Source organism: Primulina tabacum, chromosome 6 (genome assembly GCF_025594145.1).
Source record: "Primulina tabacum isolate GXHZ01 chromosome 6, ASM2559414v2, whole genome shotgun sequence".
NCBI lineage: Eukaryota > Viridiplantae > Streptophyta > Magnoliopsida > Lamiales > Gesneriaceae > Primulina > Primulina tabacum.
The window spans coordinates 2,802,982-2,819,325 of NC_134555.1; the positions used below are offsets into that span (position 1 = coordinate 2,802,982).

General features: G+C 32.7%; 1 protein-coding gene and 1 long non-coding RNA gene across 3 annotated transcripts; one reads left to right on the forward strand and one right to left on the reverse strand.

Moving 5' to 3' along the window:
- The first annotated feature begins 736 nt into the window (after positions 1-736).
- On the forward strand, positions 737-3,879 carry LOC142548704 (uncharacterized). Its single transcript, XR_012820990.1, has 2 exons — positions 737-1,193; positions 3,647-3,879. It is a non-coding gene; the product is annotated as an uncharacterized LOC142548704 (long non-coding RNA).
- Positions 3,880-5,661: 1,782 nt separating this feature from the next.
- On the reverse strand, positions 5,662-9,916 carry LOC142548705 (uncharacterized). 2 transcript variants are annotated; one of them, XM_075657190.1, is made up of 8 exons: positions 9,724-9,916; positions 8,008-9,190; positions 7,833-7,923; positions 7,578-7,735; positions 7,433-7,484; positions 7,227-7,306; positions 7,023-7,116; positions 5,662-6,930 (listed from the first exon to the last, which is right to left on the reverse strand). In XM_075657190.1, the coding sequence occupies exons 2-8, from the start codon at positions 9,163-9,165 to the stop codon at positions 6,398-6,400; spliced, it is 2,166 nt and encodes a 721-aa protein (XP_075513305.1). In that variant the 5' UTR covers positions 9,166-9,190; positions 9,724-9,916; the 3' UTR covers positions 5,662-6,397. The 2 variants fall into 2 exon arrangements, with proteins under 2 accessions (XP_075513305.1, XP_075513306.1); XM_075657191.1 differs by lacking the exon at positions 9,724-9,916 and adding an exon at positions 9,462-9,692.
- Positions 9,917-16,344: the final 6,428 nt, after the last annotated feature.

Genomic DNA, 16,344 nt, shown 5'->3' on the forward strand with positions numbered 1-16,344 from the left:
TCTAAAAATTTCGCTTTATTCTCTTTATTTTATACTTTCTAATCATGAAATTCTATAAAGTTTAAAATTATAATTTTTATTTATAAAATCATTACACTATATATGCGAGAATCATAAAATTTTATCGGCCTATATAATTGAAATTAATAATAAATTTTCAATTAAAAAATTAGAATTTTATTACGAAATGATTTTTAATTCTTTTAAAATTTCCAATTAATCTGTAATATTTCATATTTTTATCAAAAATTATTTTTAAATAACGTTAAATAATATCAAAAACGAGGTTACAGATTAATATTGTGATGTTTTTTTTTTAAAAAAAATCAAACATACACACGATCTCAAATATATACACATATAATGATTAAATTATTTAACTTTTAAAAAAGTATATTTATATATTAATAAATTAAAAAAAACCATTTCAAACTGTCATCTATATCAAATAATTATTAATTTAAGAAATTAATGAAAAATATTAAATTATGTATAAATTCCAAAAAAAAAATTATGAAAATAGTTTACAAAATATGAGTGCATAGAATTATATTTGCAAATATGTGAAATTATATAAAAACAAAAATGAAATAAAAGTGAAGTATAAGAAAACCAAATCAAATTTAGATATTGAGTAAGTCTCTAGTAAGACAATTTAATCCTATCGATATAAATAATAAAAAATAATATTTTTTTAAAATAAAAATTCTGTTTTCATTCAAATTTTTGCTTTATACATTTGAAAACGAACCAAAATTGACCAAGACCAAACCGAAGGCTCGTAGCTCAAGAATATGTTGCAAGGTCTTTCAAAGCTCAGAATTTATATTTAAAAAAAAATTATATATTCCTATATTCAGAAGTTTGAAATCGTAGAACCACAATAGATGGAGGATTCCGGCGTGAATACGGCGTCGTATTACGAGAAGGTGGACGGCCTTGCGCGGTGGTTTGGGACTAGCGTCGCGGCGGCGTTTTTCGCCTCACTCGAGCGATGTTCTTGTGTTAATCTTACCACCTCGGACACTGACGATGAGGGCGAGGAGGCGAAAGATCGCCCACTCATGTTGACCAATCTCCGCCTCAGCTCCACGTCTTCCTCCTCCTCCTCCGTGAATCACAATGTCAACCATTCTCAGTCGGCCGTCGATAATCTTCCAGTCTGAACCCGATCCAGCATCCCTTGATCATTGGTAAAATATTAATATTTCTACGGTTTTTATTGTGCGTGATCTGTTGATGATCGTCTGTGTTTTTGGGTGCGTAAGTTGTGAAAGTGAGGGATTTTTAATTTAATTGATGTTATGATAGTTCTCATTTTGCCTCGATTCTATCACCTATGCTTATATCACCTTGTGCAAGCTTTGTTTTTTTTTTTTTAGATATTTGAAGTTAAAACTCTATTAACGATTAATCTATGCATTTTTAAGGATGATTTGAATTGATTTTGAGAGTTTCCGCAAAAGTTCAGTCAATTTTATTTATTTTTTATGCTATGATAGAGAAAGTTAAGCTTGTTTATTTCCCAGTCGGCTGGATAGCAAAGTTGTACAAAATGGGACAGTTTTAATGCAGTGCATTGTTGTGCACCTGCACTAGTGAATTTTCGTGTTGATGTTTGATAGGAAATTTAGGGTCCGATTCGGGCAAGTGTCACTAGTACAGACACAGGGTTTTGAAATGGTCCGGAGCCTGAAATCACGAAGAAGACCGTTAGAAGGGGTCCAGGAGGATGTCCTGGCATAGCCCCTCCGACGCTCAAGTCAGTGACTGATGATATATGGGGAGCATCTAAGTGTGCTGCTGAAAACAATATATTGAATGAATCAACTAAACACTCAAATCTGGTATTTATAGGAAAATATATGGGCTCTTGATGTGCATGTCTTCCATCCATGGGGTATCAATGTTAAAATAGCTATGCATTTTATCTTCTAAATTCTAATTTTATTATTCTCTATGGATTTGGACGATGATTGAGTTCAGTATTAAGATAAAATGAAGACAACCTCAAAAGTTTCTCTAATGTTTATGGGTAACCGAAGCAGGAGCCAGGAAGTTGACATTTTTATACCAGATATGAGAACTACATGATTTGCGATGCCTCACTGGTAGCACGCTTAATATCCATGCTTATTATTATTATAATGGAGTTGTTGGCATTTGACAAAAATACTTAGTAAGATCATGGACTCTATGAAAAGGTTTTTCTCCTTACAGCTGTCTGTAATGTCTTAGTTACACCCCCTTGTTTGTAATTCGTGACACCGAGATTCCACATTTTTTTACATTTATAATGTCTCTCTGTTTGTGGGTTAATTTTTAACTTTCTTGCTTGGACACTTGGTAAAATGGAAATTTTGATTGAGTAATATGATTTTGGTTAGCATTATATTCATATGTTTAAATACATAATGTGATGTGTGATTATATGCGCAGGACAAACCAAATTTAGGTACCCCATCTTTTTGTTAAATTTTTTGACAGGATTATACCATTATCAGAATAAAAGTTCAACCAGTTGTGGTAGTATGATGTATTCTTCCTATCTCCTGATAATCCTGGTATCGGTGATAAGCATTACTTTTGGACCCCAACTCCCGCTCATTCATCACATATCTTGTTACTCTATGATGACAGTAGAATGTTTGTTTTTCTCCATCGAGCTGGTTTCTACTTGTGGTGTATCCTGTTATGGTTGCTTCCTTAGAAGTTGTCTGTTATTACATCATTTAAAGTGAAAGATAGAAATAAAGTCTTTATCCTTGGGCTGTTTATGTTTTGGTATAACACAATGTTCTTATAACTGCCTCACATTCCCCAAGAAAACATTATGAAAAAGAATTTAAAATTGTGGATTTGTCTGCATGGCAACAGTTTGCCACTAGCTTGTGCTAGAGAATGATTATCCTTTTAACCGTTTAATTCATGGACGAATAATTTTAGGGTTTGGCAAGCAGTAATAATATACCTTTATTACACTAATTCTTGAAACATTTCAAAGTCAGACTCAGCAAAATATTTTGTCTATAAATTTTGGACCATTTAGTTGAATTTCTTTGTCCAGCAGGTTTGAGAATCCCGATTTTATCCTAAAATATGTATTCTATACTGTCTGAATTATGTGATACTCCTTGACCGTCTCAAATCACCATGCATGCATGTCTGCGTGCCAATGTCGCCACTCTTATCCGTGAACCCTTTGTATGCTCTTAAATGTAAGTCCGGTCCCATGCATATTGCTAATTCTTTTCGCGAGCGTGGATCATTTGATAAGCCATGCATATTAAAAGGAATCATGCCATTTCTGATTTGCTGATACTGGTCCAACTTGTTGTGAATCCCAAATGTATCAGTTATCTCACAATGAATGATCATTATGATGAAGAAATTTGGTGATATTCAATGATTCTTTTAGGATAAAAACAACAATGACGGATCCATTTTGTAAAGCTTCGACCTGAAATCAGGCTAGTGATTGTGCATGATGGTCCTTTTGCTATGATGAATTTAATTTGGTTAAGGTCTTGCAGAAAGAGTGGAATCATCACGAATAACTAAATAATTTGTCTGTGTTCACATGCCGAGCATATAGTTTTGAATTTTGATAGTATTCCCTGAAGCTAACTTCCAATTTTATCTTCAGGCACTATGGTTTTGCAAGTTTCAATTTGGAGTTTGGATGTGGGGATGCCAAGTACACTCTATTTTCACTGTGTTCACATATGTAATTTGTTTGTTACACTATACAAACTTTTGGATATTTGCTCTTTCTTCCTGCATTTGTTAAAACAGCAGATGTTTTGTCATACAGTAATCTTCCAATCTGCACCTTGTGCTTGATTAGTCTCTGTATCATTCTCTTACTCTTTCCTTTCATGCCTCGTTTATGTTATATTATATTATATTATAGTAAGATCTTTAAAACTTTATCAAAAGATATAGTTGGTAGAAGCGGTTCAATTCAAATATTTTAAATTGTATGACATTTCAAGTGCTATATTTTGATTATTCTATACCGCAAATATAATTATTGCGCATAATATTTGTATACTATATTATATACAACACAAAAAATGCCGTCACGTCACTAGTATATAATAAAAATTGACAAGACGCCATGTTTTAAAACTTCTACCAACAATTTGAATTTGTCTGGTGGGTATCTCCTGGGTCCTTATATCACGTGCTTTTCTCCAATGATGCACAAGACTATATTTCATTCAATATTTTTATGTCCCAATTCTTATATTCTTTAAATTCACGTTTTGAATCTGTCATTAAATAATAAATTTCACAAAATGATAAATAACAGTTCTAATCCATATTTTTAGTGTTAAGCAAAAATTATAGAATTTTTAGTATATGACAAGGCAAAAACTTGTGTGAAACGGTCTGACGGGTTGTATTTTATGATACGGATATCTTATTTGGGTCATCCATGAAAAAGTATTACTCTTTATGCTAAGAGTATTACTTTTTATTGTGAATATCGGTAAGGTTGATCCGTCTCACGAGTTTTAAAGATTCGTGAGACCGTCTCATGAGAGACATATTCTTTCTATCACTAGGAAAAAAAAAAGTAGAGTACTGATAAATTCATCTTATGATATGTTCTCTAAAATTTCTTAAACTATCTTTCTATATCATAATAGAACATGTTTCATTTTTAAAATAGTTATTTATTATATTATACAATTAAAAACTTATCCATTTTTAGATATTGATGGAACATCTAAACTTTGGTTTTAAAAAAGTTATGTTTAATTATACATGTATAATTATCACACCAAAGTTAGCTCATGTAAGTGTCTCGAACTAAATATTAATAATAATAATAATAATAATAATAATAGATATAGTATATATGTATACATGTTTGTTTTATGTATTACATATGTATACATACATGTATATAAACACTGGGTTAGGCAATATATAATATCTCTGTATGTAATCAATTGAACCAATTATTAACTCATTTATTAACCCGTCAATCCGACACGACCCAATACGAAAAAAATCAGGTTCGGGTTGGGATTTTTCGGGTTCGGGTTCAGGTTCGGGTCGAGTGGGTTCGGGTTAGTGCCATGTTAGACGGGTTTCGGGTTGGGTCGCGGATTGACCCGAAGACTTTTATTTTTTGAAAATATTACCTATATTTTTATATATTGTATGTTTGAACAAAATTTATTGTATATTTCTATGATAAATTTTCATCATTTAATATTTATTTTGTATATTTTTTATTTTTTTAACAATTGTTTATTTGATTTAGTAAATATACTTTAATTTTTTACAATTAAACTTTCAAATTTAAATCGAAAATTTTGTTATTATGTGTATCAATTAAAATATTAATATTATTTTTTATTTTTTCGAATTTTTTTCATTAATTTTTTTAAAATAAATAAATAAAATTCGAGTTAGACGAGTTGAGTCCGACTAGACGGGTTCATGTTTGGGTTTGGAGCTTTCGGGTTGCTTTGGCTTCGGGTTGAAAAAAAAATAAAAAAATTTCGCGGGTTAACCTGAAACCCGACCCACCGACCCGATTGACATCCCTAATTAACAAAGTTTGAAATCAACAGCAGAAGAAATTCGTTACTCCTTTACACATCTATTCGGACATAAAAACGTGACTATTAACATTTTTTTAAAAAAAATAATTAGCAAAAATCACATAAAATTTGCAATATTTCTGAATTCTGAACACTAGCTACAACCAGAAGCGATCCACAAACTCGTTACCCCCGGAGACAAAATCATAGGCCACCCCACCGGAAAACGTCCCCGGCCCCTTCCCGAGCCCTGGCCAGCAACCTTCGTCGTAATCAAAAAAATGGCAGACAAATTACTTAATAATTCAGACCAACCAACATAACATAAAGATGGGATTCCCCACTAAAATCTTCCCCAAGCAAATCTCAGTTTTGCTCTCGGAGCCCCACCTGAATGAATAAATGGCACAAATTTTTCGAGGTCCCGCGAGTAATTCCATCGTGCATATCAGTCTCTAGCTGACGTTTCCTAACACATGATTCCATTTCTTTTCTGGGCCAGAGGCAAAAAAATATCCATTCACAAATGAATGGATGAATCATACTGAAAGCTGCATAGCTACATCGCATGCAGATAAGGCAAACCTCAGCTGTTTCTTTCAATGGAGTGGTGCTTTTTACAATTTGGATATTCGACTAGGATCCAACTGTCGTTGTTTATACAAACTTCATTTTGTGAGCAGAATTTGAAAGGGACCTTCAATACAGAGCAGGGAAATGGATTGGGGCCGGTCAATGAATTTCCAACATGTGACAGCCTGGACTGAAAAGACTGGCAAAAAACTGCCAATCAAGGGAGATTGCATAGAAGTTTTTGATATTTATGGATCCTTGCGTTATGGGGGAATAGGTAAACCGTAATTGTGGAAAGATTTGATTTTTCCATTCCAACTTGCGGTAACAAGTACCAGACCCCATGCATGAGAAGTGGATGAACTCTGGCAAGAAGTCTTGAGAAGTTTGTACCGAGATTTACACGTTGAAGATGATGCAGACCCAGGAATGGTAGTTGGAAGCTTTTCCTCAGGCCAAGTGGCGGATCCCTTCAGGTTTGATTCGAGGAAAAATTCTTGCCCCGAAGAGAGGTAAGTGGATGGTGAAAAAAGCAACGAATTTATAGGAGTATTGTGGTTTCTTGATTTCAACTCGCTTTCTGAGTTTCTGATTTTCAGGCCGGACCAAGGTATCACAACGGAAGCATCTGAGAGGAAACTCTCGAAGGATCTAACAGATTTTGACTGCGAAAAAGTCGATGTACCAGGACAGGTGTAGTTCCAAATATAGACATTTGAATCCTCAGATGCGGAGACAATGTGTTTGCCGTCTGAAGTAAATGAAGCGGAAATCTGATTCACGGCATTTCGCAGACCTGAATTATAAAGAAAATAAGCCAAGACGGCGTGATTTTAAATTATCATGCAAGTCGTCAAATAAACAAACATGAAAGAATCAAGTGCGTACCTTTGTACTTGATCATCACATCCATCTCATTAAGAACTCTGACTTGTGAATCGGCACATGTTACCAATAGTTTGCTCGGGTCTTGTGGTAAAAACTGCTCCACGGAATAACAAAATCAGTAGGAATTTTGTGAGAATTTACCAAAACGAGAACTGAAACGAAATCAAAACAGATTAGCAATCTTTGAAAGTTAATAACAGCTACCTGGAAGCCGGTTATTCTTCTACAGGGTGTTTTCTTCTTACCACCTACGCATATCTGAGCTTCCAATTGAATTTGATTATCTGATACAAACAACACAGTTTCGTTTAACACTTGTTAGTCACAGAATGTATATGGAAATTTCGGCTCCCCAAGTAATGCAACAATTAAAAAGCATAACAATTTCAAAAGAACTGACTTAAAAGTACCTGATATGTTAAAATATCGACAGATACCGGTAATGGAGCCAATAACACCACTCTGTAAGACAAGCAAACATATACTCAATTAGTATGCCTCGATGATTTACAGAAGCTAAACTTGTTAACAAAAAAAGAAGCAATCCAAACAGACCTGACCATCAGGGCCATAAGAAATGGCAGTTATTATGTCCTTTATTTCCGTCCAATTCACAACATGACAGCCATTTATTTCCCAAATTCGAACCTTCCCGTCAATAGAACCACTGATGAAGTAATCATCATTCACAGGGTTAAACTGAATGCAGGTCACTGCATTGAATGAATATTTGAGAAATCAGTATTTCTAAGCCATGTGCAATTTTAAATTTTTGGGAAATTCAATAGATTACTGATTATATATACACACCATAGTCATTATGAGAGAAAACCTTGAGACACTGATCATGTCCAACCCGCCACAAACGAACAGTTTTATCAACCGATGATGAAAGCAAACACTGCGAGAAAACAAGTAAAAAAGCCTTAATTTAAACAAATCAGTTTCAAATATTTCAAATAAATTTGCAATGATTAGACAGTACATCATTCTTTGACCAAGAAAGATCCAAGATCTCTCCTTTGTGTCCTTGGAACACGTGCAGTGGCTTCTCCAAGATTCTGAAAACCTTTGGAGGGAAGATAATGCATGCCGAATCTGGTGTTTTTTTAAGATTCTTGGATTTGTCAACACTACCATTCTGTGCCGTAAGAGGTCCTAATTCAGACAAACGGTTTACTGAGAAGTACACACATGACGGATCCACATCTGCAATGTCAAATATATCTGATCTTTCATCTTCCAGCACTTGCCACACTTTCACAAGCTTATCTTCTCCCGCACTTGCCAGGTACTTACCGTCAGGACTAAATTTCATAGCCAATATTGAACCCTCGTGGGCTTGGAAGTCTTGTCCCACGAAAAGGGCTGAGAGTTCCTTCAACCTTCTTCGATAATTGCGAACTCCAACTCTCTGAACCCCCCTCTCTCGAACTTGGCTTAAGTTATTTGACTCCACAGTACCATTTCTCATATTCATGCCCATCATACAAGTAAGGTAACGCAATCTACTCCACCTATCCTTCGACCTATTCGTTGTTTTTGTTGCATTTCCATTTCCCTCCAGCTCTCTTTGTACAAGTTGTTGAACCGATTTAGGTGATTGAGAATCATTCTTAGACTCCCCAAATATTGGAACTTGGGAATTTGTGTCCCGAATTTTTTCTATTCTCTTCTCTCCCTCCCATTGGTCCACAGAGTATTCACTTCCACCATCAGAAATCCCACAGCAGATCCTACCTTCAATTAAATCCACTCCGCTTAACAAATCCAAATCATCAGTAGACCAACTCGACAAAGAAGAGCGGCTAGAAGAAAACTCGTCTTCGACACCTGAAGTTCTCAGAACAGCCCCGCTATTCTGCATAACTCTGCCAACATTACCTCTAAACACACAACCATCTTCACTATTGACACGTATATCAACCGAATCACCTCCTTCTAACCCATTTTTATTCAATCCCATCCATCGAACAAATTTCCTTCGACGTTCATCAATACTCAGGGGACTACTAATCCACACATCATATTCCCAATCTTTGTAACCAGGGCAACCATCAACACAATCAAATGTCGGTGAAATTTGCTCTAATGCATCAAAAAATCGGGAACCTTCCGCAAAGTCGCTGAAACTATCCATCATTCCTAGACTTCAACCCATGGATAAACTGAAATCCACAAAAAAGAAATCAACTTTTTCAAACCGTATGAAACGAAATGTGGCTAATACCATTACCATTCCTATGTAACACCTTTAACAACAAACAAAGCACAGCAGACGTCAGAAAAAAATAACAAACTAAACAAACAACCCACACAGTAATCAAGGTTTCAGAAACATTGAATATTAACTAAATAAATTTATTAGTTCACTAAGAACATAAAAAAAAGTACAAATGATAAAAAAACAATAGATCCAACAAGGATCCCAATCCTCACCCATTGAACCTAGTCTCCACACGAATACCTCGTTACCTTCCCATAAGCAAAACAATAAATTGTTTGATTCATTTTATACTACAATGCCTAAAAAATAGAACCCATATTTTTTTTCGGAAATACTAGGAAAAACCCACTAACGCTCAGCAAAAGATATGAGAACCCATTATGAAGACAACTACTTTCTGGCCTTTAAACACCAACCCGACAGCGTTTTGACAACAGCAAGTAAGAAAAATTAGCAAAAACGAAAAAGGCTCGCCTCGTAAACATGTATAAAATGAACGAAAATTTTTTATATGCAAGATTTTCTCTCTTGGGTTTGATTCAGCTTTTAGCCATTAAAGCATAGAGATCAAGAAGGATAGCTTTGGGATTCTCTGAAGTGGAAGAGTAGCACTGAAAAAATGGTAAAGAGAGAATGTTTCAAACATTGCAATTTTTTCCATTCATTGGAGAAAATTTGGTTAAATAGATATAACCCCACATCGAGAATGCAACATTTACAGTAGATAAGATTTTTTTTTTCCAGGGATGCAATCAGTATTCGGTAGTAGTTTCCGGAATTTTTTTCCCCCCAACATTCTGCAAAGCAACAGGAGTGTTTAAAAAAAAAACAATCATTTTAGACAGATTTTAAATATATTTTGTCACACAAACGACTCGTGTATCTCGATCGCGAATAATTTTTAAAATCATAGAGTATTTTTACAAAAATGTATTATACAGAAGTTTAAGAACTAGTGACGTATGATATCAAAGCTAATCTTAAATTTACTTTAATAGTTGAGTTCGAGTCTATAAAATTTTCCAAACTCCATTTATTTACATATCTCCGAATGATCATGAGTTATTACATATTATGAAATTATTTGGCGTATTGACAATCTAAAGAAAACAAAATCAGATTAATGAATTCTTTTTTTTTTTAAAGTATAATTTGATCACATCTTTCATAAGTTCATTCAACCATATTTCATGAAAAGGATGACTGCACTCACTAATTAGTTAATACAAGAAAATTTGTGAGAGGTCTCACGAGTCATTTTTGTAAGACGGATCTTCTAGTTGGATCGATAATGAAAAAATATTATTTTTATATCAAAAATATTAATTATTATTGTAAATATGAATATAGTTGACCCGTGCAGTGAGACCGTGAGACCTAATTTATTAAAAAAATCAAAAGGATTGTTTGTATTGGTCTAAATTGAGGGCATGCAATAAAGAAATACAACTTTAATAAAGTGACATATATATATATCTATAACAAATCGGCTTGGTTCCAATCAATTTCTTGAAGTTGATTGGCCATGAGGTATTACTTTATGTGCAACTGCGAAATAAAGTTTTTTAAAAATGAAATTAAATAAAATTATATAGTTAGGTGAGGAGATGCATTTATTTATATAAGATAGGATAAGATGTTATATCGAGTCTCGTGTGTGTGTGTGTTATGCAACTTAAAATTTGCTCTTGATTAGTGGCAAATTCTCAAATAAAGGAAAAATCCCACATTAAGTTTTTATGAAAGTTTTTCTTTCATAAAATATGCAAAGTTATTAATAACATATTAAAATATGAGTAGGTCTCTTGTGAGACGATCTCACTAATCTTTATATGTGAGACGGGTCAACCCTATCGATATTCACAATAAAAAGTAATACTTTTAGCATAAAAAGTAATATTTTTTCATGGATGACCCAGATAAGAGATTCGTATCACAAAATATGACCCGTGAGACTGTCTCACACAGATTTTTGTCTTAAAATATGTATGAAAGTTCTTCAAGAAGGTTTCAAGATTATCTGAACAAAGGCACACTCTTGGCAGTGCAAATAGTCACCATACTAAGGGTGATTTGAGCTAAGTTGGTTCATACGCTTCAGATATTCATTACTAGATATCAAATTTAACAACAATAAACCTCCTTCTCTCGTGTAAGGAGAACGACTAATGAAGTTATTTTTCAGCAAAATTTTGCTTATTCTTTCCTTGATATATTTTATTGAGTATCTGAGAATTTTCTTTACGGTGCGTTCGGTAAGGATGATTAGGTGGGTTTATTTTTTTTTAATACACCTAATCACATGTTTGGTAAGGGTGATTATTTAACCAATTAGATCCCTCCTATTAATGATTTGGTTATATTATGTGTGATAAAATAATAATAACTCCTCACCTCCTAGGATTATTTATCTCACTTTTAATACATCTTATTTTTCCAATTTTACCATTCTCCTAAATCCAAACTCACCACCACTTCCCTACACCGACCGCCAGACGACCGCCGCCGCTGTCGGCCGACCACCGCCGACCGTCGCCTCCCGCTGACCACGACCACCACCGTCAACCACCCCCTCCTCCTGTCGGCCGATCGCCGACCGATAGCCGGACCGCCGCCGACCACCGTCACAAAACTAGAAAGACAATTTTGTCAATTCATCAAAAGATTTTTATTTATCTCATTTTAAAAATCATACCAAACATAATATTATTTTAACATTATCTACTTCAATCATTCTTTTTATCATTTCTGTCTTAATCATTTCATTATTTTATCCTCCAACCAAACGTAGACTTATTGTCTGGTTAATCTTTTAAGAAAAGACATTAAATGATATCAATAAAAGTTACAATTTTAATTGTCAAATAAATATGTATGTGAAAAAAGGTGGACGTGAGTAAGAGTTTAATTTGTGTTGCTATATTTGTTTTCAATGTCTTCTACTATTTTATGTTTCGTTTGGACAAAATTTATAAAACGTTTTTATAAAAATATTGTTTACAAAAAGCTTATAAAATAATTTAAAATTTATTTTAAGAATATATATGTGTTTATACAAATCTTTTATAAAACATTTTTACATTTAAAAATGTATTTTTACAATTTCCTCTATTATTATAAAAATATAAAAAAAATTATGTCTCACTTGTTTTAAAAACTATATTTGAATAACAATTTTTTTAAAAAAAAATCATACACTATTTACAAAAATTTTGACCAAACACATACTTGAAGTTTTTTTCATTTATAAAATATTAAAAATATTTTTAAAATAATTATCCAAATAGTGCCTTAGATCTTATAAAACATTTTAATATATTATAAATTCCAACATCCTATTTCACTATCTAGTCGTGTTAACTAGTAATAAATTTTTTTCGTAAAATTACCTTAAAAGTCATATTTAAAAATTCATATTCAGAAAAAATCCTATCAGTTTGTAATTGATCTTAAAAACACATTTTAATAGATTTTGAATATTAAATCTTCCTTTATTTTATAGGTTTTAATATGAATATTTAATTTTATGAATAAATAAATAAATTTCCAAAAAATAATAAATAAATGGCAAAAACTTGTGTGAGACGGTTTCACGAGTCGTATTTTTCAGACGGATCTCTTATTTGGGTCATCCATGAAAAAATATTACTTTTTATGCTAAGAGTATTACTTTTTATTGTGAATATCAGTAGAGTTGACATGTCTCACAGATAAAGATTCGTCAGACCGTATCACAAATGACCTATTCTAAATAAATATAGGTCTTGAATTAAATTATTATCAAATTACATAGTTTGAATCATATAAATTTAGTTTTCTATGCCTGCGATCTTTCGTAACACCGAATAAAAGTCACCATCGAGAAAACTGTTTTCCGAATCGCCATTAATTGAAAGTGAGGGAAACACCTGATGGGTTCCAATCTCATTAATTATAGGAAAATTAATCTTACGACATCGCAACAAATAATGAATAATTCCATGTAATAAAATAATTCCTGTGATAAATACGATAAACATTATATTATACAAAATAAATTATTTTGTATAAATATAAAAGAAAATTTGCGTCTCATCTGGCATGCGACGTGACACAAACCATATGTATACAAAGTGGTGGGGATCCTAAGGATTTGACCATTTTTATGACTCTATCGATAGGGTTAAAAATAAATAAAATATTATCGAATATTTCTCTGTGGATAAATCATTAGTGACACTATTCTCAAATCTAATTGGTAACCACAAGAATTGGGCACATTGATCTGTCTATTTCCAGTAAAATCAATTCCAAAATAGGTCAAAGAATTTCTGTTCTGTGTAGGGAAAATCTTGGTTGGTTCAGATCACCTTGGATATTTTTCCCATGTTACTAACAAAATTAGTTTTTGGATGTTCTGAAGTTTCTTTTCCATGCGCAATCCTCGACAAACACGACGTTCGGCAAGTAGCATTCTAAGCGAAGAAAGATTGAAAGACATGGAGGTAGCGAAAACTATACGCTCTTCTTTCGCCTTCGAGTTCTTATTCATAGTTGAAAGACTCCCAACATCCACCAGCAAGCATTACAGTAGCATCAATGGTATCTTTGAGGCATGGAAAAAAATGTTTTCTCGCGTCATTTTTTTATGTGATACAATATATTGATTGACCTGAAAATACAGGTGTAACTTCTTTTGAATAATTTGATTTATACTTAGCGTCGAATAAATCATTGTTTACAGTAACAAAGCCTCTCAAATTAACACCAAAAATCGTTTAAAAAAACATTATTTTCGGATGATTATGATTACACATTCATTAGGATAATTTTGAAGATTAATATATTATTTAAATAAAAATGAAAAAAGAGTGTGAAAATGATACTCTTTGACATGTTTGAAGAGTCCCACAAAAGTTGTTGTATAAAAAAGACAGTGTCGGCACCCAAAAAATTAGTGGGAATTTTAGTCTCTTTATAAAGACAAAAACTTGTGTGAGACGGTCTCACTGGATCGTATTTTGTGAGACGAATATCTTATTTGGGTCTTTCCATGAAAAAGTATTACTTTTTATGTTAAAATTATTACTTTTTATTGTGAATATCGATAGGATTGACCTGTCTACAGATAAAGATTCGTGAGACCGTCTCACAAGAGACCTACTCCTTTATAAATGGCTACAATATCTTTATTGTTAATTATTTACATTTGATTTTATATGTATAAATAAATAATTTCTATATAATGTAACATAATATTAAAAAAATAAATCAAGATATATATATAGAATGGAAAAATATATAACATGTGGATTATAATAAAAAGATACGACGAACGATTAATTGGTGATGTGTGCTCGCTAACCACCATGTCTTTAGCAAAGCATGGATGGCCGTTGTCAATGTCTCCTCTGTATCGCTTTCGCTTTGCATGCAAATTGGTTTATATACATACATAATGTCGATACGGTTTTATCTTATTTTACTCGGTTTTCATGATTAGTCCGATTAAAAATTAACAAAACTGTGGTTCGATCCAATCAACTTATATTTACGGGACCATGAATATATATCATGCAAATCCACTAAATTTCATATGTTAAATTCATACAATGACTTATTCAAGTAAAAGATTCATTTTATTCTAATAACGTATCTATGACGAACATGTTCAGTTGACTTCAAATCAATGTTTTCTTGACAAATTAATCAAAAAATTTAAGTCAACGAGAGATAACATCTCACACATACATATATAAGAGTATGCCCATGTGAATAGAAAAAGTAAAAGTTTAGAAATATAATTCATCATTAGTAAAAAAAATTAAAATTAAAATTAAAAAAAAAGCTGATAGATGAGCATTAATTGGTTGTGATGCGGCAAGGAGAAGCTCGTTGTTTTTTTTTTTAAATAGAATTTATGAATGAAAAATGGATCAAAAGAGTTACAAACCAAAAGACATACATGAATTAAATAATGAAAAAGACAAAAACTTGTGTTAGACGGTTTCACGAATCATATTTTGTGAGACAGATATTTTATTTGGGTCATCCATAAAAAAATATTATATTTTATTATAAGAATATTACTTTTATTGTGAATATCGGTAAGATTGACCCATCTCACAGATAAATATTCGTGAGAGCGCCTCACAAGAGACCTACACTCAATGAAAAATGTCCATATTTAGAATGAACTGTCGAAATAGAACAAACTAACTAGAGATGTTCGAGACATATACGAGACTCAAACAAACCAGACGAAGCCAACAGCCTTCATTTGGCCTAAACGAAAAATGAAATATTATTCGATTGAAATTCGATCATTTGGCCCAATTAATTATTGGAAAATTAGGAGTGAGCAATAACTTGTCCCTTAAAAACAATATTAATTGTCTACGTTTGATCATAATTTTGAGATGAACAAGTCACTTCCCATGTCACACTAACCCACCGCTATGTTTACAGGATTATATATTAATGTTAAAAAAGGATTAGGCAAACACCATCTTCGTTTTTTCCCCTCCTAACGACAAATTCTATCAAACATTTAAGATATTCAAAAATTAAAAAATAAGACGTAAATTGCTTTTTCTCTTATGACGATGAAATCAATAGTCGCTACTCTTCGATTTATATTGTATAAACCTTCGAACTAAAGGTAGATAAACTACATCGAACAAACCACGTGTGTGATAGCCTCGTCCGGAAAAAAGTGTTGGTAAGAGGAGTCGACTTATGACTATCGACCAAACACTCATTTGATTAACCAACTTGAACACTTTTAAAACCATACCCGACCCATGTTCAACGGGCTTAACCGGATTAACGGATTTTGACCCGGAACCGTGACCGTAATGGTACGGTTTTAGCATTGAAAACCGTTGACGGGGTTGGGCGGCTCGAGCCTGATAAGTTGACATTATTATTATTATTGTTGTTGTTGTTGTTATTATTATCTAAAAGGTAAATGTCATTTTATTGATAGGTATAATAGAAGCACAAATATCAGGTAGCATAACAAACTATATATATATATATATATATATATATATACGCGTATGTTTTTAAATTTTAAAAGAACTGGAAATTTGGGAAGTTCTTATGTCTGGGCCT

Bases quoted from the DNA above. Each gene is read 5' to 3' on its own strand.
- LOC142548705 (XM_075657190.1), bottom strand. From the start codon at position 9,165: ATGATGGATAGTTTCAGCGACTTTGCGGAAGGTTCCCGATTTTTTGAT. The intron at 7,924-8,007 runs GTACTGTCTAAT...GTTTTCTCGCAG, and splicing joins TTTCTTGGTCAAAGAATGAT to TGTTTGCTTTCATCATCGGT. The intron at 7,307-7,432 runs GTACTTTTAAGT...TGTTTGTATCAG, and splicing joins TCGATATTTTAACATATCAG to ATAATCAAATTCAATTGGAA.